Source organism: Schistocerca gregaria, chromosome 2, assembly GCF_023897955.1.
Source record: "Schistocerca gregaria isolate iqSchGreg1 chromosome 2, iqSchGreg1.2, whole genome shotgun sequence".
Taxonomy (NCBI): domain Eukaryota; kingdom Metazoa; phylum Arthropoda; class Insecta; order Orthoptera; family Acrididae; genus Schistocerca; species Schistocerca gregaria.
This window is the reverse complement of record NC_064921.1, coordinates 356,452,564-356,478,506: the sequence shown is the minus strand read 5'-3', so window position 1 is coordinate 356,478,506 and position 25,943 is coordinate 356,452,564. Positions and strand designations below refer to the sequence as shown.

General features: G+C 42.3%; 1 protein-coding gene across 1 annotated transcript in view; it reads right to left on the bottom strand.

The window, feature by feature from the left end:
- Window positions 1-11,245, bottom strand: part of LOC126337054 (circadian clock-controlled protein daywake-like) — a 54,198-nt gene extending 42,953 nt beyond the window's left edge. The window contains exon 1 of the mRNA XM_050001381.1: window positions 11,107-11,245. Coding sequence (XP_049857338.1) covers window positions 11,107-11,200 — 94 coding nt within the window. The 5' untranslated portion in view covers window positions 11,201-11,245. The remainder of the gene's footprint in view (window positions 1-11,106) is intronic.
- Window positions 11,246-25,943: the final 14,698 nt, after the last annotated feature.

The window sequence follows — 25,943 nt, the reverse complement described above, 5'->3', positions numbered from 1 at the left end:
ATGTGTTCTTTTTTCCATTTCCAGGAGTGTAGTTCTAGTTTTTTCCTTACAGCTGTGTGGGCCGTTCCGACACTAACATCGATTTTCTCTGCAAGTTTTCTTACTGAGGTGTTCGAACTCATGGACATTTTATCAGAAATATCGAGTATTTTATCCTCAGACGAAACGCTAGGACGACAATTTCTCGGTGCATCTGTCACTGGACCCGTACTTCGAAATTTGTTAGTCAAATCTCGCACAGCATCGCGATGTGGGAGTGTTGTCTCCGGGAAAACTCAATTAAATGTTTTATTAACTGGTACTGTGTATTTAGCGACAGCTTTGAACACTTGTTGGACTAAAAACACACGTTCTTCAATGGTTAGCATTTTAACACTGACAAAAACGAAAAAAACGAACAAAGGAACTAAACTTAATCGTTCACGTCAATATGTAAGAACACACACCAACGATACAACTGACGCTGGCTGAGCTAAACGAAAGAGTAGGATGTTGGGAGAGTCCACTTTCAGGGAAGTAAGCCAGGCAGGCGAACTATCACACAGCACGCGCGGTAACAATCATACGGCACTGCAGAGAGACTTTTCAAACACGCCGTAGCACACGACGCTGTTAAGTTACTTAAAAACGGCTAGCTCTAATTTCTTAGCTGTGTAACCCAAAACTTCTTTAGTTGTCCCCCACTGTCATGCTGATTGCCATATGTAGATAGACGCCTGTGTGTGGCAAATTATAAACTCGGTAAGGTCTCATTTTCCATTAACTGCGGCAAGGCTTTTGTGTCCTATGTTCTCAAATTGTGGCAGTCTTTAAACGGTTTTTGGTTCCAATGGTTCAAATGGCTCTGAGCACTATGGGACTTAACTGCTGAGGTCATCAGTCCCATAAAACTTAGAACTACTTAAACCTAACTAACCTAAGAACATCAGACACATCCATGCCCGAAACAGGATTGGAACCTGCGACCGTAGCGGTCTCGCGGTTCCAGAGTGGAGAGCCTAGAACCGCACGGCCACTCCAGCCGGCAAACCGAGTTTAATGTACGGAAAAAAATACATAGACAATAGTAATTTTTCAATTCTTTCAATTGGTCTAATTCCTTTTTGGCGTCTTAGTTTTCTTTTCGCGCAACATATTTCATCAGTTAAATAACAGGCATTCGAGATCTTTTCTTACCTCATTTCCAGGACACACAGTAAGACGACATATTTAAAAGTAGCGCATTTGGTTATCTTCTACTAGTGGGGTAACAGATAGTCTTAAGTCAATACGGCATCTGATTCAAACTAAGCCCATAGATGCTCTTGTCTGGGATGCCAATAAAATGACTTGTGTGATACGTCCTTTAATTTGCAAGTTTACTACTGCTCGTGTTCTGATATTTATACACTTTATATCTCGTAGCCTACATTTTACCATAGTATTCCTCGCTACTCAGTGGACGTCTATTCGCGGTACTGGAGTGCAAATTTGAGCCTTCGTCGCCGATAAACTACAGCGAACATGGGCGCATGAACCATGTCTTTGCTGTGGAAGCCTGTATGCAGCAATGTTCCTGAACGGTCGTTGAGGAGGCACAGTTGGTAGCCCATTGGTTCTCCTGGGCGGTCAGTTGTCAACAGTTGCAGGTCTGTTCGGCCGTACACGTCGCCGTGGTTCACCCTTGTCCACTACAGTTGCCTTGGCGCCGGTTTTGGATAGCGCCGTTTTGCCACGCGCTGTATACTTCAGCCACAGATGCACGCGAACGGTTTACAAACGCAGTCGTTTCGGAACTGCTCCCACCCTTCTCCCGAAAGCTAGTGATCATTGCAGTTTGGACTCAGATAAATTGCTCCATTTCCGGATTACGACAACGCGTGCACTGCTTTTCTGCTTCATCCCGCCACGCTTTACTTACCCTCTAGTGCCAGTGCTGCCACATGCCGTCTGCCAGTGGTTATCGCACGTCGACGTCGTACAGGGGCGGTGATCTCATTAATGCGACTGGACCGTGTGTCTGACATAAAGGTACTATCTGTCATAAAGGTATCCAATGTTGCACAGTGAGTGCTGATCATTAAACGATACGTTTGTCGTCTACAGTCTAACATAACAGTAAGTAATATTTAGAATTAAACAGTTTTTTTGCAAATGTGGATGAAATACACTTGTAAACTACTAATGAGTAATCCATGTTTTCCTAGACACATCTGAAAAAAAAATTGAAACTATTGTAAAACGTAAATGTAGGTTACCAGCCGGTGGTAAGAACTGGGCATCCTCAAATCTTGTCGTGAAGAACTGCAATCTAGAGTGCTGAAGAACAGCACATTACAGTGCTGTACCTTACTGCAGAAGACACCAAGATACGGAAGGTCTACAGAGGGAGCTCCCAGAAAGACTTTCCTGGCACAGGTATGAGCTCGTTAGCATCTCTCGATGCTAAGGAAAGACCTTGTACCAGAAACAGCGGGTATGTTACACATCCGTGATTTGGACGAACAATAGGAAGAACTTTTGAAACATTGTACTCGAGACTTTATCGTCAACACGGCTACATTATTTTACTAATTACAGCTTGCGTTCCTCACAAAAGATTCAGTCGTCGTAAATAAATTGAATGTAATAAAATAAGGTTGCTGTTGCCAGTCGCTATTTATTTCCACAAAGTGTTTTGAAGTTTCAAACTTTCATCATCATGAGGATTTCTATAGATTAAATCTGCGTGTGTAAGTACTTAGAAGTAACCTTTGGCACTCCCTCCGTTTACTCTTGGTGTCCATTCCCCGTCGTGTTGCATCACACGCATCTAGGTATTTGCATTTACAATGTGTGATGAGGTATCTGATGTAACACGACAGTGAGAGGTGTCTGTGACGAAATTACATACATGCCACATAAGTCTACATAAATCCTCATGATGACGAATGTTTAAACCTTCGAAACGCGTTGTGGAAATAAATAGTGACTGGCAACAGCAACCTTGCTATTTCCTTACATTCAGTTTATTTATAACGACTGAATCTTCTGTGAGCAAAACAAGCTGCAACATAAATGGTGATCGGTAGCAGTAAATTGTTTCTTTCATTCTGTGTTAATAAAATTCGTGATAAAGTGTATTCAGAATGGGCGTATTTAAAGTTAAAGTAAATGTAGGGAGCTACAGTTAAATCTCTACATGTACGGTTACAAAAAGTTGTACGGTTCTGGGTGACTCTTGAAATTGAATCGTAAGAGCATTAACTTGTCAACTCAAAGAGGACGAGCGCGTGCAATAGTGAAGACTTACTTTTTACCAATTTGCAATAGACCCTGCACGATAATGTGCGTTCCTTTTCATATTTAATCGAAACGTTTGGGAATTGAGAGACGTAAAGAAACAGTTTACCTTTGCTTTCCAAGAGATCGCTAAGTAGTACAGATGTTTCCAGAATGAGATTTTAACTCTGCAGTGGAGTCTGTGCTGATATGAAACTTCCTGGAAGATTAAAACTGTGTGCCAGACCGAGACTCGAACTCGGGAACTTTGGTTTCACGGGCAAGTGCTCTTCCATCTGAGCTACCCAAGAAGGACTCACGCCCCGTCCTCACAGCTTTACTTCTGCCAGTACTTCATCTCCTACGTTCCAAACTTTACAGAAGCTCTCCTGCGAACCTTGCAGAACTAGCACACCTGAAAGAATGGATATTGCTGAGACATGGCTTAGCCACAGCCTAAGGGATGTTTTCACAATGAGATTTTCACTCTGCAGTGGAGTGTGCGCTGATATGAAACTTCCTGGCACATTAAAACTGTGTGCCGGACCGAGCCTCCAACTCAGGACCTCTGCCTTTCGCGGGGAAGTACTCTTTCAACTGAGCTACCCAAGTACGACTCACGCCCCGTCGTCACAGCTTTCCTTCTGCCAGAGTTCTCAGTCTGGCACACAGTTTTAATCTGCCAGGAATTTTCAACGCAGATGTTTCATCCATACGGTTTCGTTTATTTGCGCTTCCTGCGCTATAACGTTTCATGTAATTAAATCTTCACCAAATTCGAAAAAGTAGCTTTTTTAAATAATGATAGTCCATATGTACAGTGGCTAGGCCTGATGAGGCTACTACACACGTGTCAAAATTGCGATGTCACGCTAGTATGATCACAATGAAGTGTCAGTTTTAGTACGTGGGCGTTTTTAAAAGAAACACCTCCAAATTTTTTATGTGAAAACTCTTAAACCTATTTTAAATAAAATTAATCTCACTAATTTTTTTTCATAAAGCGGGACCACAGTCATAATATATTTCTTTAAAATCAGAACCGTCTTTAAACTGTTTATTTAGATACATACATTTACACTCCTGGAAATGGAAAAAAGAACACATTGACACCGGTGTGTCAGACCCACCATACTTGCTCCGGACACTGCGAGAGGGCTGTACAAGCAATGATCACACGCACGGCACAGCGGACACACCAGGAACCGCAGTGTTTGGCGTCAAATGGCGCTAGCTGCGCAGCATTTGTGCACCGCCGCCGTCAGTGTCAGCCACTTTGCCGTGGCATACGGAGCTCCATCTCAGTCTTTAACACTGGTAGCACGCCGCGACAGCGTGGACGTGAACGGTATGTGCAGTTGACGGACTTAGAGCGAGGGCGTATAGTGGGCATGCGGGAGGCAGGGTGGACGTACCGCCGAATTGCTCAACACGTGGGGCGTGAGGTCTCCACAGTACATCGATGTTGTCGCCAGTGGTCGGCGGAAGGTGCACGTGCCCGTCGACCTGGGACCGGACCGCAGCGACGCACGGATGCACGCCAATACCGTAGGATCCTACGCAGTGCCGTAGGGGACCGCACCGCCACTTCCCAGCAAATTAGGGACACTGTTGCTCCTGGGGTATCGGCGAGGACCATTCGCAACCGTCTCCATGAAGCTGGGCTACGGTCCCGCACACCGTTAGGCCGTCTTCCGCTCACACCCCAACATCGTGCAGCCCGCCTCCAGTGGTGTCGCGACAGGCGTGAATGGAGGGACGAATGGAGACGTGTCGTCTTCAGCGATGAGAGTCGCTTCTGCCTTGGTGCCAATGATGGTCGTATGCGTCTTTGACGCCGTGCAGGTGAGCGCCACAATCAGGACTGCATACGACCGAGGCACACAGTGCCAACAACCGGCATCATGGTGTGGGGAGCGATCTCCTACACTGGCCGTACACCTCTGGTGATCGTCGAGGTGACACTGAATAGTGCAAGGTACATCCAAACCGTCATCAAACCCATCGTTCTACCATTCCTAGACCGGCAAGGGAACTTGCTTTCCCAACAGGACAATGCACGTCCGCAAGTATCCCGTGCCACCCAACGTGCTCTAGACGGTGTAAGCCAACTACCCTGGCCAGAAAGATCTCCGGATCTGTGCCCCGATGAGCATGTTTGGGACTGGATGAAGCGTCGTCTCACAGCGGTCTGCACGTCCAGCACGCACGCTGGTCCAACTGAGGCGCAGGTGGAAATGGCATGGCAAGCCGTTCCACAGGACTACATCCAGCATCTCTACGATCGTCTCCATTGGAGAATAGCAGCCTGCATTGCTGTGAAATGTGGATATACACTGTAGTAGTCCCGACATTGTGCATGCTCTGTTGCCTGTGTCTATGTGCCTGTGGTTCTGTCAGTGTGATCATGTGATGTATCTGACCCCAGGAATGTGTCAATAAAGTTTCCCCTTCCTGGGACAATGAATTCACAGTGTTCTTATTTCAATTTCCAGGAGTGTACATCGTGATTGTGTAAGTGTAAATGTAATATGTAAGTAAGGAACAGTCTAATAGCGCTACTGACTTTAAAGTAATCTCACTAAGATTTTAAATCTTTATTTTTCACGTCTACGTGTTTATTTCTCAACATTTCTCCCACTGGGAGGCTAGTCCGTAGATACCGCCATTCTACAGCGTTTGACGTTTTCGGTGGACCTACAACCTCACTTCTGCTTGCGCCACTTCATGGTTATCAAAGTGCAATTCTAGAAGGTTTTGGAAACAAATGAAAATCTGATGGGACAGAATCGGGAATGTATGGAGGGTGATGGACCACAGTGAATCCAAAGCATGGCATTGTTTTAGATATCACAGGGATCGTGAGTGGTGTGGCACTGTCGTGCCGAAGGAGACGATACTCCATGTGTGCGGTTAGAAACTCGATTGCAGCACGTTATTTTTTACGCACAGACTTAGTTAGAGTAATACCGCCATGTTACAATTCAGAGCCCTCTAGTACCTGTGTGTTGCAACCGGCGTCAGCGAGTCGGGAAAGTCAAGCCATTAATGTGTATGATGTGTAATAGTCCCATATTGTGAAGAGAATAAAAAACTCATAGTCACTACTTTTCTAAAAACGAGGGGACATCAAAAATTTAGTTACACATTGTGGTGAAAAGCTATGTAAATTTCATTAAATGCTGCACTTTACTTAAAATGAAAACAACGATTGGAAATTTCCACAGCTTCTCTACAAGTGAAATAATTTCCTTGGTCACGGACCCATTCGAGAACTGCTGTGTGAACATCCAGATCGCTGACAAATGTACGGCTGCTCAGAACCAGTACCACGACTGCCTGGACACTGTCATTGGTTGGTCGATGTCGACGGCCTTCCTCTCCGATTAGCACCAACTATGTCTGTGCATCCTTGGACAAACTGTTGGTACCGTTTCGCAATGGCGGTACGCGACATTGCATTTGTCCACATACCGTCAGAATTTCGTTCTGAATATGTGTTTCGACGTTTTCGCAACAAGAATCGTAATGTTCTGTGTACTTCTGCTTTGGAGTTCGTTTCTAGTTGCCACGCCATTTCTCTCGCACTCTGTGATACACCTGCCACCCGTACCGCAGTACAACTCTGTCTGTACGGCACGCGGAACTTATACTCGATTCCAACAATGCGCCACTGTAACTGCTCTATGGTTGAGCGTGGGACGGCACTACTGATTTTAGCAAATTCGTGAAACGATAAGAAATTAATTGAAGTAATACCACTGACTTAATATCATCAGATAATTCAGCTAACATGGTGTACAAGGCTTACGAAAAGCTATGACTACAATTTCGAACATGAAAACATCTGATCTGTTAGACTATTCTTCAACGTAAGTACACAGTAGATCTGTTAACAACTAGCTACCACGTCTTTAAACTTTGGCAGAAAGCTATTGGTATGGGAAAAGCGTTACAATTATTGAATCAGTCTTAGAATTGTTTCTCCAGTAGAAACTCGGAGTTTGTGCTAGACCGTTTTTCATAAAGTAGTACCTCCGTATGCTAAGAAAGCGATGTATGGAATTACATTCCAACGAAATGTTATTAGTATTAGTGTTAAGACACCCAGAATTAATAAACTTTACATCTGGAGAAGACGTGATGTGGGAAGTTTGTGGGACACATCGAGACTGTAATATCGAGGTCACGCTACAGAGGAGTGTAGGAGGTATTCACTGGTCACTAGATTAAGCAAAATATTGAGACATATGGGAAATATATCACACCAGTTACCAAAAGGAAACAAATGTCTCGGCGACTTCTGTATCAGCGTTAGCAGGATGTGATACGTCGCTGGATCATCATTCTGCAACAGTGTGCCCAGTTATCAGACAAACAACATGCTAACTTGTTACTTACGGGTTCTGTTTCGCAGTTTGAATTTCATAAAGTAGAAGAAGGAGAGAACTCAGTGTTGGCTGTTGACCTCTAGAATACTTATATTTGTTTTGTAGTTTACATTGTTCATGAACTATATCAGAACAAAATTTATTTCTGCTACTTCTCGTACCGCTATTGTATTAATTTGACATCCAGAGTAAACAAATAAACACGTACGACGAAACATTTATCGATTGTTATCGATTGGTAAAAAAATTAAACCTGACAAAATGGAGCATTAAAAGTGATTCTTAGCTAACACTTTTAAACGTTGAGGAGAAGAAATACCAAATCTGAGAATACCGTGTTAACGAAGTTCTGAGTGATTTTTCTGGTTTGTTCATTATAATAGTGGAAACAAAGATGGCCTGAAAAATAATAGATTAGTTCAGACCTATTTTTATTCTATGTGACAGAATTACATCTGTGTTGGCCTCGCTGTTTCACAAGCGTTCGTGGCAGAATGAAACCTGTGATAGAGGCCAGAGTAGCACCAACTACTTCTGTGTATCCTTGGGCAATCTGTTCGTACCATTTCACAACGCCTGTATGCGACGCTGCATTTGGTCCACATACGGTGAGAATTTTGTTATGAATCTCAGTGCAGCTTAGACGCTGTCAAGATATGGTAGCCATCCGTTGTAAAATGCTAATGGATATGTGTAACAAACAGTACGTGCCTACAGCAAACAAGAGTCGTCTTTTCCATGTCGCAGTACCGCCGTTATGGAGGTAGAAATGCAAGCTGTGACTTTTATTTTACCAGATAGAAAGGTACATAAATGTATTCATTTAGGGTCGCATAGCGTAGAGGATACTAAATTTAATCGCCAGCTGTTTCTATGGTAGGTATCAGACGTAATGACGAGCGAACACTGCAGTGTTGGTGAAGCGATGTAACCGATGTTCTGAAATCGCGCGTGGTAGGCAATGGACGAATGTCCCTCTTCAAGTGATTTTTGCAGGGGTCAGCAGCCCTTTCCAATTCCAGAAATGAAAGTGGGTGTTTCAGAGCATACAACACGGTATGCTCTGCGCATGTGATGAATGTATCCAAGGGCCTATTCGTCCCCGTATTACCCAGTACGAAACGAACGACGGTCTTCTGTGGCACAAGAGTCCCAAGGGTACGAGAACTCTCACAGTGAAACTAACATTTCAAATAGATGTATATTACCTGAGACAATATCTCATACTGGAGTCTGTGGCGGCTTATAACAACACATCTGCGGTTATTTTACAAATGGCACGTTGATGCACCTGTGTTTACTGAAACGTGCTTGATTCAATTATCCGATATTTTAACTAATGGTAAATTATCTTACATAAAATTTTTGAGGTAGCCGAATGTTCTTCCTGTTTACGGACTGATTGACCATAGAATATTAATGAAGCCAACGTGAATGCAATATGGCTGAATCTGACATCAGTTCATTACTGTCGACGGGTAAACAGATATAGGGTCTCAAAACTGGATTTTAACTCAGCATCAAAGAGTGCACTGTTTTGAAATTTTTTGGCAGTTTAAGAATGTGTGCTGGACCAGAACTCGAACCCGGGACGTCTGCATTTCGAGGGAAAATATATATTACTAAACAGTTAACCCACTTCATGGTTCATGGTGCAGGGCCCTAGATGAAAATTGCTTACCTGCTGGCTTCCTGAACCAAAAAAAGTTTTATATTCAGTATTTCATATTATTACTGACCAAATTTAAAATGTAAAATGCTTTCGTAACCTTATGCATAAAGGTTGACTCAGTAGAACAAGACTTACAGATAAAACTGTTTGTACGTCTCGAAGCAACGTAGCTCACGAGGCGCAAATCAGCCGGACTATATTCATTCAGTATTTGAGAATAGGAACACTTACACCCAAACCTCCAAATGGTAGACACTCATATCGGTACCAAAGGTTGATGTCGACAGAGTGTAAACCAAGACTCCGCTTTAATTCGTACTATGTGCTGTTGTTCTGCAGAAGGGGAGTTAATTAAAGATAACACCAGAAGTAGAAAGCTCAGGAAAAGCATAGCTGTTAGTAAACAATACGTATAGGTTGCCTGGGGAAGTTGGTAGAAGATTAAACTGTCGTACCGAGGATCCTGGGTTCATACCCCACTCATAATAATTTGTTTTTTACTGTATTATGCGTGAAGGTGTTATATTGGACTATTAATACTTCCGCATGTATGATGCAATTGTTTCTTTATTCTACTGTTCCTACTGTTTATGTTTATTCTGTGAAACTTCAAATGCACTCGTTGCTTCATCCCGAGTGGTGTCTGTTCTGTGCCACATGTCCAACAGAGCACCAAACCTATCTATACAAATGTAGTCTCTACCGGAACACCACACCGCTCTATACAAATACAAATGTACCGTGTAAGTTTGTTTCTCTCAACTAACGAACGAAAGCAGACTGCCAAAAGAACATTGTTACGAACTCCGAAAAGTCCTTTTAGATGTCAGGAAAGTGCTCTACCATTGAACCATTTCACCCGTAAACAGTTAAAACAAACTGTCACGGGAGTGTTTGAACTACCACACGCTCCACCAACTCACCGACGCGAGATCGGCCAAGATATCACTCACTGATACGCGTTTCATGTGGTCCATAGTTTTAATTACCGGTTACGCATCTTCTATCGGACGACAGCACGTAGCACGAACTAAATTGGTGTTTTGGTTGATACTCTATCGACATACAACGTTTGCTATCGATCTGAGTGTCTGTCATTTGAATGTTTGAGTTTTATAGTCTTCCCACAGACTTAAACAAAATTTCAAACCTTTTCTTAAATTTTTTCACACTTAATTCGTTTGTAAGGCAGTCAGACTTTTGAAACTGTTTTATACTGATATATGAGAGCTCGATTCTTTAAGGAATCTGTGTTCACTGGTGCTTTACTAAGCTATCTTGGAACGTACTGTTTTACACCTACGTCTTCATGAGAGCTCGATTCTTTAAGGAATATGTGTTCACTGGTGTTGTACTAAGCTATCTTGGAACGTACTGTTTGGCATCTAACAGTACCTCTCTTTTACTTGAGAAACTGCACAGAAGTTCTCCTGCATGCTTTAAGGGACTAGGTTTCCTAGAATATAGAATTTTACAGAGAAACCGCTTAGTCACAGCAAGAATGAATTTTTACCACACAGTCAAGAATTCCTTGATTTGAAAATTCCTGGTGGATTAAAACTAAGTTTCGGCCCAGGGACGCGAAACCGGACCCTTTACCGTTAGCACGCAGATGCTCTTCCGATTGAGCAGTCTACATACGATTTATTGCCTGTCGTGACAACTTTGTATTTGACCACAAAAGGGAAAAGTTGGAGTATCGGTCCGGCACGCCGTTTGAATCTAGCAGTAAGTTTCACGCACACTGCCTCTCAAATACCCACGACCGCGTACTCTTTGCTGGGGTAGGCGGGCGGTACTCACGCAGGGGGAGTGCGGCGGCGGCGGCGCAGGCGACGGCAGCGGCCAGCACGGCGCAGACGCGGGTGGCGGTGGCGGCGGCTGTGACGTAGGCCATGGCGCTGCGTGCTCCGTGCCGTTCCGGTGTGCCGCGACCGCCTGCGCGCCCCTTTTTAAGTGCGAGCCTTCCCGCGGGCGGCGCTGGTGGGGGATGCAAGGCTGCCAACACCACCGGGCTAACAGAAGAGAGGGAAGCTGCCGCCGCCCTTTTACGTACGTTCAGCGGCCACGCGAATCAAACTTGGTACCTGATGGCTGCTTTTCATGGTCAACAAGGGCAGCCACAATGTCAAGTCGCGAATCCGCTGTGACTGCACGTACTGTCGGGCCGCCGCATACCGCTGGCTTTAGGTTTAACTCCCTGGTTCTGTATTGAAGAATGTCTAGCTGCATCCTTCCCCTTGAGGCCGGCGGGAAATGAAGTAACGTGCCCACTACAACTGTTATTTTAGTACCTGACAATTGATATTATTTCCCTGCGCCGCTAATTATAAGTCGCTTTAGTTACCAACATCAGGCATTAATTTGCATTTGGTACGAACTATTAAACGTGTTAACCACTTGCAGCCAGCCAACGAAAACGAGCTTACCAAGGACAGGCATTGCTAAGGGCAGTGAACGTTTAAGAAAAATTCAACGGAAGGTTGTTCCATGAAACGTAAGGACAATAAGATGCGAATGTAGTGTTATCGCGTTCGCACTATTGTATAACATGATATAATCCTCATACTTTAATAGAGTCTTAGAACATATTCTGAGCTCAATAATGACTTATTTCGGACAGAATGATCTCCTCATGCCGACCACTATGGATTACGAAGACATCGATCATGCTTAGGCCAACTCGCACATTCCCCACATGAGATACTGAAAGCTGTTGATCAAGGCACTCAGATGGATGCAATATTTCTCGATTTCAGAGAAGCATTTGTCTCTGTATTACACTGAAGCTTATCGTAAAGATTGGGTTGGGTTGTTTTGGGGGAAGAGACCAAACAGCGAAGTCATCGGTCTCATCGGATTAGGGAAGGACGGCTACAAAACTGGGAAAATCAATAAGTCTACAAAGGAGACTGCATACGAAACGCTCCTGTGACTCATTCTAGAATATTACCGAAATGCGTGGGACTCATACTAAATAACAGAGGATATTGGACAGATACCAAGAAGAGCAGCAGGAAAAGTCGCACGTTTGTTTGACGCACTAGAGAGTGTCACCTAGACGCTGAAAGAACTGAACTTGCAGCCGCTTGAAGATAGACGCAAATTATCTCATGGAAACCTACTTAGAAAGTTTGTAGAACCAGTTTAAGTGATGAATCCAGTCATAGATTAGAACCCCTACGTATTGCTCCCATAGGGATCCCGAAGACAAGGTTAGAGTAACTGCAGTACCCACGGAGGCGTTCACGCAGTCGTTGTTCCCGCGCTCCATACGTGAATAGAATGGACAAAGCCATAATAACTAGTCCGTTTGGACGTACTCTCTGGCGTGCACTCCACAGTGAGTTCCGGAGTATTCAGGGTGATTAAAAATTTCTTTTACAAACTTCTAGGCGTTGTAGGTTGTGGTCGGTGTTAGCTTGCTGGCAACACTGATGAGAAGAAACATATCACTGAATTGTTCACAGCAAAACATTCTCTTTCCTACCATCCTATTTGTAAATAATTCTACTCCCTTTGCACCATTTTCTGCTTCTCTTGATGTTCTAAACTCGTCTGAATAGAAATCTTTGTCTTATTGCCATTTCACTTCACTGGCACCCACTGTATATGCATTTCCATTTTTAGGTTTTCTAGTTTATCTGCTACCTTCAAACTTCTGTCACTCCACTCCCCGACTTTTAGAGCTTTATCGTTTTGATGGTTAGTCAATCTTCTTTTCATGGTCACCTCCCCTTTAGCAGTATCTGCCCAAAGATCCAAATGGGGGACTAGTGCGGAATATTTTCCCGATGGAGAGATCATCATGACACTTTTTCAATTACATGCCACATTGCTGTGGATACATTTATGTACATTTCATGCCGTGGTATCCATTGTCTTATGCATCCTCATGCAGTTGATCATTGCTGATTATTCCGTCTTTTAGTGGAGGTTTCCCACACCGAGAACACGTGGTTGCCCTGAATCTCTGTCAGCTCCTCGACTCTCTTTGACAAGGCCGCTGGCAGAATGAGGGTGACACCCTATGCTGAATTTTTCGGCCGCCATTGATAACGATTTTATTCAAAATTTAAGAAGCAGCGGGGTTCAGGCACAGGACCTAGGACTTCCTGATTACCAATCAAAGACGCTACACGTAGACCAGGGCTTCGCAACCTTTTCAGCTGGCGGACCCCTTCTTCAGTCGAAAATCCATGGCGGACCCATAGTCAGTCAAGAGCACAGTAACTTTAAATTTCAGACCCAAAGCCATGGAAACTGAAAGCTTCTTAATGGAAGTGCCATGTTCCCAATGACCCCCCCCCCCCCCCCCCCGAAGTATCAATAGTCTTTGGTTTACAGATGAATGAAAACAATTTGAAGGTCAAAAATCGATATAAAGTAGGTAGTGCACTGACAAAGCATGTTTAACATTTCATGATGCCTGGGGCCGCATACGTGCCAGCGAGCGCTGTGGCTGGTCGACAAAGCTCGTTCCGCTCATGCGTAAAAGGTTTCAGCGCATCTAGCGCCGTGAGCCGGCGCACAAACGACCCCCGTATTGTTGCGAAAACAGTCGATCAGAGAAACCGCATTCTCCGGCACTAAACTGTGTATGCGTTCTCACTTAGGAACCGCAAAGGCTGCTTGAGAATACGACCTGAAATAAAAGTACACATGTTTCTCACAAGAAAAAAGTGATGAATTTGTCCACATTTTTATTCAATAATTTTATTCATTATTTTACACGATTCGGTGAAAGGTGGCCGCGGACCCACTAGAAAGAGCCGGCGGTCCCCTAAGGGGTCCGTGGACCACACGTTGGGAAGCCCTGCTGTAGACCATTCTCAGCCCATATATATGATAAATATGGATGTGCGTATACATGTAAGCATGTATATTTCACATCTCTTAGACAACTGGAGCGGTTACAGGCAAACCTGGTACACATATCACTTGCGGTCTGGAAATTATCACTATGGAAACGACTTACATGTCAAAGGAGTGAGGTTCGACGAGAAAAATCAGTATAGTCCAAGACGCGCGAATACCCATGCTTTAGCCATCCAAGACTTGAGAATGGGAGCACTTAGTGACTTGCAAGAAACATTACAGGTGATTTCAAACGTTTACAAAACTTTTTCTCCTTGACGACGCCTACAAAATTATGAGAGGGAAAAAGTTTATCAATCACTACATCTTTGCTGTTGATGCAGTAACAATGTCCCCTGAAACATGTATTAATTTATTATTTCTTTACCACTACCTGTATTTGCGACACATTTTGAAGACTATATTCGCGTACATCACTGAATGTACCATAAAAATTTTGTCATTGGTGACACATAGTTCAGGAGATATGACATCATAAACAATGAGGTGAGTTAGAAATCACAGCAAAATGCAGGATATTTTAATTTTTTACTAGTTTACTGCTGGTCCCGTTTGCAAAAAATTTAGCTGACAGTGCTCACATATACCACTGAACGTATCTGTTAAGTAACATCAGTGAATGACACCTTGGTAATGGGATTCGGCGTCATAATCACTGAGCTACGTGAAGACTAAATTGCAGGGTGAAATTCAGTAGTGATGCAAGTGAAATTTGTGTACAAATTCGTGTGAAACATGTTAAATATATGTGAAATACATTTGGCCTTTGCGTACACAATGACTAAAAAGCTTATCCTAAACTCCTGAAACGATTCAACGAAATCTGTTAGTTACAATATGGAAACGTATACTGTGGGAGTAAGAACCACCGGCCTTCTATTGGGGTTATGATGGAAATGGAAATAGCGTTTGACGTCATTGGCCGGGAGTTCTCAGTGTTATAAGACAAGCAATACTGCGTGGAATAACCGCAGTAATTAATGTAGGACGTAAAACGAACATATCCGTGACAATGGGCTATGACAGCAGGTGCCTTTGCTAATAGCACGACATCGCCTGCAGTGCCTCTCCCGGGCTCGCGATCATATCAGTTGGACCCTAGACGACTGGAATACCATGGTATGGTCAGATGAGTTGTTATTTCAGTTATTAAGAGCTGATGGTAGGATTCGAGGGTGCCGCATACCCCACGAAGCCATGGACCCAAGTTTTCAACAGGGCACTATGCAATATATTGGAGGTTCCGTACTGACGTCGGCTATGTTTACGTGCGGTGGACTGGGTCATGTGGTCCAACTGAACCGATTATTGACTGGAAACGATTATGTTTGGCTACTTGGAGACCACATGCAGCCATCTCCCAACCACTGTGGAATTATTTATGGAGGACAATGCGCCAATTCACCAGGCCACATGCATTCGCGATTTGTTTGAAAAACATTCTGGACAATTCGAGCGAATGATTTGACCACCGAGATCGCAGACATGAAACCCACCGAACATTCGTGGAAGGTAATCGGGAGGTCAGTTTGTACGCAAAGTCGTGCACCGGCACACTTTCGTAATTATGGACGGCTGTAGATGCAGCATGGCTCAGTATTACTCTGGGGGCTTTCTACGACTTGTTGAGTCCATGCCACGTTAGGCTGCTCCACTGCGCTCTGTGCTTGGCAAAATGGTGCTATCCGTACCCGGCGCCGAAGCAATTGTGTGGCACCAAGGGCCATAGATGAGAGAGGTGAATGACAGCCACGGTGATCTGTACGGTCGTATAGCCGTGCAAATGTTGAGCAACTGACCGGCCAGATAAGGCAAGGACTACCGTAGTGTCTCATCAACAACCGTTCAACGGAACGGTGCTACGTATGGTCCTCTGCAGCTGGCGCCTCGTTCATGCACCCATGGTGACCGCTGTTCATCAACGACGACAGCTGGAATTTGCACGGCAATACCACAACTGGACTTCACTGGGTGGCGACAAGTGGCCTTCCGAGATGAGTCCTCTGTTACGCACTGTCGGACAGATGGTCGTTGGCGCATACGGCCCTGCAACAATTTGTCGGAAGGGTCCAGGACTCAGGAGGCAGCATTATGGTCTGGAGAATGTTTTCGTACCATCCCCTGGGTGACACTGTCATTCTGAAAGACGTAATGGATAATCAGAACTGGACTCAGTCTCTGGGAACCACGTCAGCACCAACATGCAATTTGTTTTTCCTGGGCACGATGGTATCAACCAGTAACAAAATCTAACGTATCACATAAATCAGAGTGTTCGTACATGGTTTGAAGAGCACCACGATGAGTTTACCGTACTGCCCTGGCCTCCAAACTCTCCGAATTTAGAGCCAATCGAGAACCTATGGGACGACGTCGATCAGACTGTTCGGATCATGGATCGTCAACCGAGAAACTTAGCTGGCCAAGGCACTGGAGTAAGAATGGCTCCGCATTCCAACCCGTAGCTCTAGCACCTGTTTAACTCTGTCCCTGTACGTCTCGCACTGCGGAGGTGATTGTTCAGTCATTTTACAGGTGAACACATTAATGGGACTGGATGGTTTAATAATTTAATATTACCGATTGTTGTTTATGGTTGTTTCATTAAGAGGATAGTCGATACTGTGCTGTAAATGCTTAGCAGAGGAATCGGCCTCATTGTTCAAATGCTAATTATAATAAGATAAGGTTTTATACACAACGTGTGCATTGTTTAGGTGTGGAGGTTCAGCAGACGCTTCTTTCTCTAATAATTTCCTTAATAATTTCTTGAATAATTACTTCTCGTAAGGTGTCATATGTGATTGCTGTATGTGGTTAACTCTGTGGTAGTTGCAAGGCGTTATTAGTTTTTGATTTTGTTGTTATATTCTGTGCATTATTACTTATAAAACTAATTAGATTAAACTTCATATACGTTACTTGAATCTGAAATGACAACATTATCAAGAAGTTATAAAATACATGCCTTGTGATTGCATTGCTTGTTACTTCTAACTGCGTGATTTACCTGGAATCTAAAATCGTTTTTGGTAAAGCCCACTCATATACATCCTGTGGTGTGTTATTGGTAAAACTGAAGAATTTTCGAAGCAGAGCATTCTATCACCAACTGATTCCAACTGCCGATATTTGTGACAAGTAAATTTTATTTCCCTTTACGCCTGTTTGTCAACGATCAAATATTTGCATAAGTATTAGCACAGTATCTCAATTGGAAAACAGAAGACAAATCTGCGCAAGAATATGAATCCTGAGACTGTGGAGGAACTCAGACAATGGAAACCCTGTGAAAGTTACGTCCACCAACTAGAACTGCACAGGATCTATTGCCATAACGCAACAATGTCTTTGGCGTAGCCCGGTATTATTTACCTGACCATCTACGTCTTTGTTTCTTAACTGTACATTTATTTTGATTGCCGAGATTATATTATTAGGCGGTCTGCATACATCCTTGTATTATAATTTATAATATAGATATTTAGCAACCATATGTTCTCCATAGCGCCTGCAAATCTTGTTTTTCTCTTCTTTTTTATTTATTTTCATGAACTCTTTTCGAGAATACGATAAATAAACATTGTTTCTGCTTATTTGTTTCCATCTGTAGTTTCTTCTGGTCTCACACTTTTTTCATTCTTCGGGAATGTTGTTCCTTCTCTTCTTGTGTTTACATTCTTCCGGTTCTTGACATTTTTCTGTCCTAAGAGTCTGACTTTCCTTTGCCTCCTTAAAAAGTATTCTGTTTATTATTTTGTCCATGTCGACTCCTACATTTTCTATATCTCAGCCTACTTCTCTCATCCAAGTGGTTTTAGATTTATAATTATTTAATAAGACAATGGTTTATATTGTTATTATGTCATTATTGGTTCAAATGGCTCTGAGCACTATGGGACTTAACTGCTGTGGTCATCAGTCCTCTAGAGCGTAGAACTACTTAAACCTAACTAACCTAAGGACATCACACACATCGATGCCCGAGACAGGATTCAAACCTGCGACCGTAGTGGTGGCGCGATTCGAGACTGTAGCACCTAGAACCGCTCGGCCACTCCGGCCGGCTCTGTCATTATTCATCCTGCTTATGTGTCCAAATAATTTTATTCTCCTTTTTCTCATTACATTTTTTTCTCAATACATGTATCATCTTTTCAACCTTCTGATACATTTTTGTGTGAGATCTTAACGCTCGAGCGGTAGCGCGTGTGTATAAAGTGTGCCAACCAAAACTGTTTTGCATTGTTCCGTTGCTGTTTCACCATTGCGAAACCCATGCACATTTCCTGTGTCGTAAGCAGCTGTAATAAAAAATAAACAGAGAGCTAGGTAACAAAAAAGTTTACGAGGTTAATAGTAATCGAAACAGCGGTTGGATGGGATCCATGCAGCTGCACTGTTTCATGCTCCGAATGGGTCATTACTACGGGCAAACATCTGTCAGTGGCAACAGAGTGATGTAATAAAGATTATTTTATAATTGCCTAAATAAGGGAACGATTGACAGGAAGGGGGGAAAGAAATACTGTAGAAGAAGAAGGGGTAGCTTTGAGGGATGATGTAGTGAAGGCAGCAGAGGATCAAGTAGCTAGTAAGACGAGGGCTAGTATAAATCCTTGGGTAACAGAAGAAATATTGAATTTAATTGATGAAAGGATAAAATATAAAAATGCAGTAAATGAAGCAGGCAAAAAGGAATACAAACGTCTCAAAAATGAGATCGACAAAAAGGGGTAAGGTAGATACAGCCTACAGGAAAATTAAAGAGACCTTTGGAGAAAAGAGAACCACTTGCATTAAATATAAGGATCTCAGATGGAAACCCAGTTCTAAACAAAGAAGGGAAAGCAGAAAGGTGGAAGGAGTATATAGAGGGTGTATACAAGGGCGATGTGCTTGAGGACAATATTATGGAAATGGAAGAGGTTCAAATGGCTCTGAGCACTATGCGACTTAACTTCTGCAGGTCATCAATCACCTAGAACTTAGAGCTACTTAAACCTAACTAACCTAAGGACACCACACACATCCATGTCCAAGGCAGGATTCGAACCTGCGACGGAACCGGTCGCTCGGCTCCAGACTGTAGCGCCTAGAACCGCACGGCCACTCCGGCCGACAATGGAGGAGGATGTAGATGAAAATGAAAGGAGAGATGTGATACTGCGTAAAGAGTTTGACAGAGCACTGAAAGACCAGAGTCGAAACAAGGCCCCCGGCGTAGACAACATTCCATTGGAACTACTGGCGGCCTTGGGAGAGCCAGTCCTGTCAAGACTCTACCATCTGGTGAGCAAGATGTACGAGACAGGCGAAATACCCTCACACTTCAAGAAGAATATAATAATTCCAATACCAAAGAAAGCAGGTGTTGACAGATGTGAAAATTACCGAACTATCAGTTTAATAAGTCACAGCTGCAAAATACTAACGCGAATTCTTTACAGACGAATGGAAAAACTAGTAGAAGCCGACCTCGGGAAGATCAATTTGGATTCCGTAGGAATATTGGAACACGAGAGGCAATACTGACCCTACGACTTATCTTAGAAGCTAGATTAAGGACAGGCAAACCTACGATCCTAGCATTTGTAGACTTGGAGAAAGCTTTTAACAATGTTGACAGGAATACTCTCTTTCAAATTCTGAAGGTGGCAGGGGTAAAATACAGGGAGCGAAAGGCTATTTACAATTTGTACACAAACCAGATGGCAGTTATAAGACTCGAGGGACATGATAGGGTAGCCTCTCCCCGATGGTGTTGAATCTGTATATTGAGCAAGCAGTGAAGGAAACAAACGAAAATTTGGGAGTAGGCATTAAAATCCATGGAGAAGAAATTAAAACTTTGAGGTTCGCCGATGACATTGTAATTCTGTCAGAGACAGCAAAGGACTTGGAAGAGCAGTTGAACGGAATGGACAGTGTCATGAAAGGAGGATATAAGATGAACACCAACAAAAGCAAAACGATGATAATGGAATGTAGTCGAATTAAATCGGGTGATCCTGAGGGAATTAGATTAGGAAATGAGACACTTGAGGTAGTAAAGGAGTTTTGCTGTTTGGGGAGCAAAATAACTGATGATGGTCGAAGTAGAGAGTATATAAAATGTAGACTGGCAATGGCAAGGAAAGCGTTTCTGAAGAAGAGAAATTTGTTAGCATCGAGTATAGATTTAAATGTCAGGAAGTTGTTTCTGAAAGTATTTGTATGGAGTGTAGCCATGTATGGAAGTGAAACATGGACGATAAATAGTTTAGACAAGCAGAGAATAGAAGCTTTCGAAATGCGTTGCTACAGAAGAATGCTGAAAATTAGATGGCTATTTCACATAACTAATGAGGATGTATAGAATAGGATTGGGGAGAAGAGTAGTTTGTGGCACATATTGACTATAAGGAGGGATCGGGTGGTAGGGCATGTTCGGAGTCATCAAGGGATCACCAATTTAGTATTGGAGGGCAGCGTGGTTGGTAAAAATCATAGAGGGAGACCAAGAGATGAATACACCAAGCAGATTCAGAAGGATGTAGGTTGCAGTAGGTACTGGGAGATGGAAGAAGCTTGCACAGAATAGAGCAGCATGGAGAGCTGCATCAAACCAGTCTCAGGACTGAAGACCACAACAGCAACAAGAATTAAACAGTGCTGTAGGTCATATTGTATAAGTTTATTTTGTCATTCTTCAGTGAAACTAAGATTACACTGTAATTTTAGTCATATATTTTTACCTCCTTGGTAACATGAAGACAGCCATTCTCTGTATGTGTAAGAAGTGCTCGGCGAGTTCGCTTGTGGTATTAAGTTCGCTTAAGGATTAATCTGCATTCTCACTCACTGTTGCTTCAGGTCCTAGTATTTTTCTTAGGACTCTTCTTTCACCTTCACTAATTTATGAAGCTCTCCTTTCGAAGTCGGTTTAGGAGCTTCTGCTGCATGAAGTATTTCTGGTCTGAACACTGCTTTATGTTTCAGTTTTGTGTTCCAGGGTAAAGGTTTCGTAGTATATATCTTTCTCGTTATTTGATGGGCCGTCTCCAATTCATGTGTTTTAGTTTCTATTGCTGTCTTTTCATTCATGTTGTGTGACATCCATTCTGCTAGATACTCACAAAAGCTATCTTTGCATATCGTATTATATTTATTTTCAGCTTTTGAGGTACATTAGCGATATTTGTCATAAACTGTGGTTTTTCAAATAGTGTATGTAATACTACATTTGGTGGACGCCGTTGTTCTGTGATTTGTTCTTGTGAGCTTTCAAATGAGTCTGTGATAAGTGGCATAACATCTGCAAATGACAATCCACTGTGATTTTGCTTGACTGTCTTCCTAGTTGTATACTCTTCATAATTATTGCCTTTCTCTAGCCTCTAACCACTAACTGTAATGCACAAATAAAAAGTGGGCTAACACGCCATTACCAAATCTTACTCCTGATTTTATTTCAAAATTTTCTAAACGTGTTAATTAATGCATTTCTATCATTGCAGTCTTAAGCTTTTTTTTTTTAAATTGCAAATGCAACCACTCATCCCAAGCGTCTGGGTTTCTTAATTTCTAAGATGTGCTTTAAATTTACGATTTGCTCTACACATGATCTGTTCCTAAACCCTGCTCAATACTCTCGCAACTGTGAATCAGGTAGTCTTTTAGCTCTGCTTGAAAGTGCCTTCTATAAGCTCTTATAGGTCATCTGCAAGAGAGAGATTCCTCTATAACAGTTAGGATCTGTTTCATCTCCCTTGTTATGCAGGAATGTGTTACTGTAAGTGACCATCCAGTTGGCAAGGTGTTTAATTCCCACACTTCCTGTATTATTGTTTTTGGGCGTGCTATCATACTGTCTGTAGAGTGCCTCCGTAATTCTGCGGCTAAGATGTCTTTCTCAGATGCCTTGTTATTTTTTAGTTGTTTTTAAGATTTCTATAATTTATTTGATCTTTGGTAGCTTCGAGACTGGTTCGCTCGATGTTGTGTGTACGCTAGTGGATTCTCATTCGAATGAAGAAATAAATTATTGATGTTCTCCCTTTCATTTGTGACGTTTTAGTTTTGTCGGATTACTTGTCGTACTCACATAGCAATAATCCTTTGATGAGGCTTCCCCTGAACTACCCTTATTGCTCATTTCCTGTTTTTGTCTTAATGTTACCTTCGATTATTTTGTGTGTTGTGTAGATGATATTGAGCGTTGAATCTCTGACTTTGAATGTCTTGTCCATTTTTATGAGTTCTGCGTTGGTCAGATAGATCGGTTTAAAACGTGTTGTCAGCATTTGTGATTTTCGTGTTAAACCTTGTGAGTTTCTTCAGTTTTAACTTCTGTTGTTCAGGATGTGTTGATACGGTTTTTTGTCGTTATTTCGCAATTGTCGTATTCAAATTGTGGGGGCATTAAGAGATCAATAATTGTCTTTTGCAAAGATGGAACACTAAGTCATCAACCAAGCTCCTCGCAAAAAATAAATAAATAAATAAATAAATAAATAAATAAAAAATAAAAAAATAAAGAAACTTCTCAACGAATTTTATTCACAAACAGTGAAAAGTAGTCTTACTCTGTTATGTCAGGAAGCTTCCACTAAAGGAAAGGATGAGTAAGAATCAGGATGGTATTCCAACATTTTCATAGGGAATAATTTTATTCTTTAAATGAATTGCGAAATGCGTGTATCGAAAGTATATGTATCAGTTAGGCGTTGAAATGTAAAGATATTTGCTGCTATCCACCATGAAGGCATTAGGCTAGCCGCAGGACCCTACTGGATCAGCTTAGAGCTCAGTATGAGAGACAGTGCCACCAACCTTTTATGTGCGGATTGCCAACTATTGGCGGCTGCTATTGGTCGGTTGAGGCGAGCGGAGGGAGGCAGCCATTTTGAGTCTCAGCAATACGTGAGCGTAAGTGGCAAATCTGAATTAACTAGTCGATATTTTAGTATTTACTGGTGTTGGAAATGTATGTATTCTTTGTGTATTAAATTAAGAGCTTAACGTGGCATGTTCCACTGTTCTATAGTAAAAATGCAGCAGTGCTTTTCTGTAGATTGTTATACGAAACCAGTCCGAGGTAGCAGGCTTTTCCGCATTCCACAGGGCGAAAGGAAAGAGAAAAGACGCGAATTGTGGCTACACCGCATTGGAAGAAAAGATACACTTCCATACGAAGCAGCTAAATTGCGTGAGGTAAGTGAACTTACCTTTGTACCTGATAATTATGTGAATTACGTATTGGATTGTCGTTTGTAGCTTCACTTCACACCTGATGAGTTTGAAGCAAATTGTAAGGAAGGTGTTAAAAAAACAGAAACCTAATGCGGTACCCACTATATTTAGCCATCGTCCTCAAATTAAGGAACGAATGGCAAAGGGAACCTGAGTGCACTTACACTACACAGACAGAGCCAGGTACACTTTAAATATATGTAACTAAAGAGAAACTTGTCTATTTTATTCAATACTAACTTTTTATGAAACTTAAATTTCTCACGTTGTATTTGGACAAAACATTTTTTTTATTAATATTATTTCTTTTCAGGTAATGAACAAGTTTGCGTACTTCCCCAAGAAGTTTTGCCGGATGTTCACAGTTCTGACGTCGGATTACCTCCTGAGAGTGAAACTTGAACGGAACTAGAAAGTTTGAAAAGGAAAATCCAGTTATTGCAGAAACAACTACACAGTGCGAGTGGTAAAACTGATACAATGGCTGCTTTTGTGAAACCTTTTTTTAAACGACGATCAGATCTCGGCATTACAAAAAAAAAAACTGTGCGAGGGACAAAGTGGTCACCAGAAACTATTAAGAATGCTTTGAAAATTCGATTAGCTTATGGAAGCGTTCGATATAATGCGGTAAGAGAACTGAGACAACCATTACCAAGCGAACGAACTCTACAAAGGAAACTTGAGTCGCTGGCAGTCAGTCCAGGTATTTTGGAGGATTTCGTATTTGCTCTTAAAGTGAAGGTAGAGACCATGAATACTTTTGAAATACATGTTGCAATAACGATGGATAAGATGAGTGTGACGCCACGCCTAAATTACGACATTTCCTCAAAATTCGTAATTTGCCATCCAACGCTTCCTGCAGCCAATGGTTCGCATAAAAAACATGCATGTCACGCCTTGGTATTTATGCTTGGTGGTCTAAGTACGCGTTCGAAACAAATAATTGGATACCATTTCACCGGGAAATCAATTTCAGGTAAAGAACGAAAGTCTTTCCTGTGGCAATTAATTATGAAGTGTGAAGGGATTGGTCTGATGGTTGAAGTTTTGTATCAGATATGGGTGGACAAAATCAGGTACTGTGGCATGAATGTGGTATTATTGCTGGCCGTTATAATCAAACAAAGAATTTGTGCTAACAATCATTTTCTCCAGAGTGGAAGCTGTACTTCATGCCTGACGTAGTTCATATCTTGAAGAATGTGAGGATTCATCTAACTAATTCCGACCACATTATCCTACGACAGCAAGTAGTAGCAGACAATAATTGGGCGGGACCGGTAATCTCGATTGAGCCTATCAAAAAACTGTACGAGTTTGACAAGGAAAAGAAATTAAACATTGCTTGGGATTTAAAAGATAATGTCATAAGGCCAGGGCATTCTGATAAAATGAGGGTTGGTCCTGCTTATGCACTTTTAAATCACAGCGTTGCAGCAGCGTTACAGTATGCAATAGAGGAACATGTACTTTAAGATTCTGCCAAATCAACAGCGTTTTTCATAGCTACAATTTTCCGTTGGTTTACATTAATGACCTCAAGGACAGGAAAACTGTCATGAGTAGAGCCGTTGAGGACAAACATAATGATGCTGTACAGTTCCTTAAGAGTGTCATCTTGCTGTTTGAAAATTTGAAAATTGGAAGCAGGGGTATCTGGAAACCTGTACAATCTGGAGTTATTCTAGCAACTCGCACAGCTATTAATGTCCAGGATTATCTTCTGAACGAAAAAGATTTCCAGTGTGTTCTGTTGTGCAGGCTGTCACAGGATGCTCTGGAAAACCTTTTCACTACGGTTCCAGCCAGTAATCCTGTTCCAGATTGTCTCAGTTTCAAGATGATTCTGCGGCTTATTCCTGTGTCACAGTATTTTCGACCCACTCACCATGGAAGTTATCAGACAGAAGATGCTGAATTTCTTGTCGAATACTTGGAACACAGACGGACGTACGATTAAGCAGAAGGCACAGACGATGCAGACTTGCTTGCAAGTGCGAATTCAGACCATCCGATGTTGAAGGAATGCCACCTGAGGAAGCACAGTCTCTACATTATTTAGCAGGCAGAACAATAAATCAAGTGAAGCAAAAGTATTTGCTTTGTGAAGCGTGCCGAGAATCACTTTCAGCAAAGGAGAGGTGTGAATATGAAGCAGTACGAAGACTCACTGAACTAAAAAATGCCACAGCTCAAGACAGCTTGGAATGCATTTCCCAAGAAATATTTAGCATTATTGAGATGACATAAAAAGTCTGTTGTGTGAATGAAAAACTGCTCCTGGAATCTAAGTTGTCCCTCCAAGCAATAGAAGCAGTTGCACATAAAATCAATCGAGGAACCCATTCAGAATATTCCTTTTTGTCACAGTGTCGTGGACAGAGTTGTACATGAATTTTTGGAGACTGGAATTTATATTCTGCTGAGGAAATATAACTGCCAGGTACAGAAGGATGCCACAGCAAAGTGCGATAGTACAGGTATTGGTATGAGAAATGAAAAAAAAAGGTTCAAATGGCTCT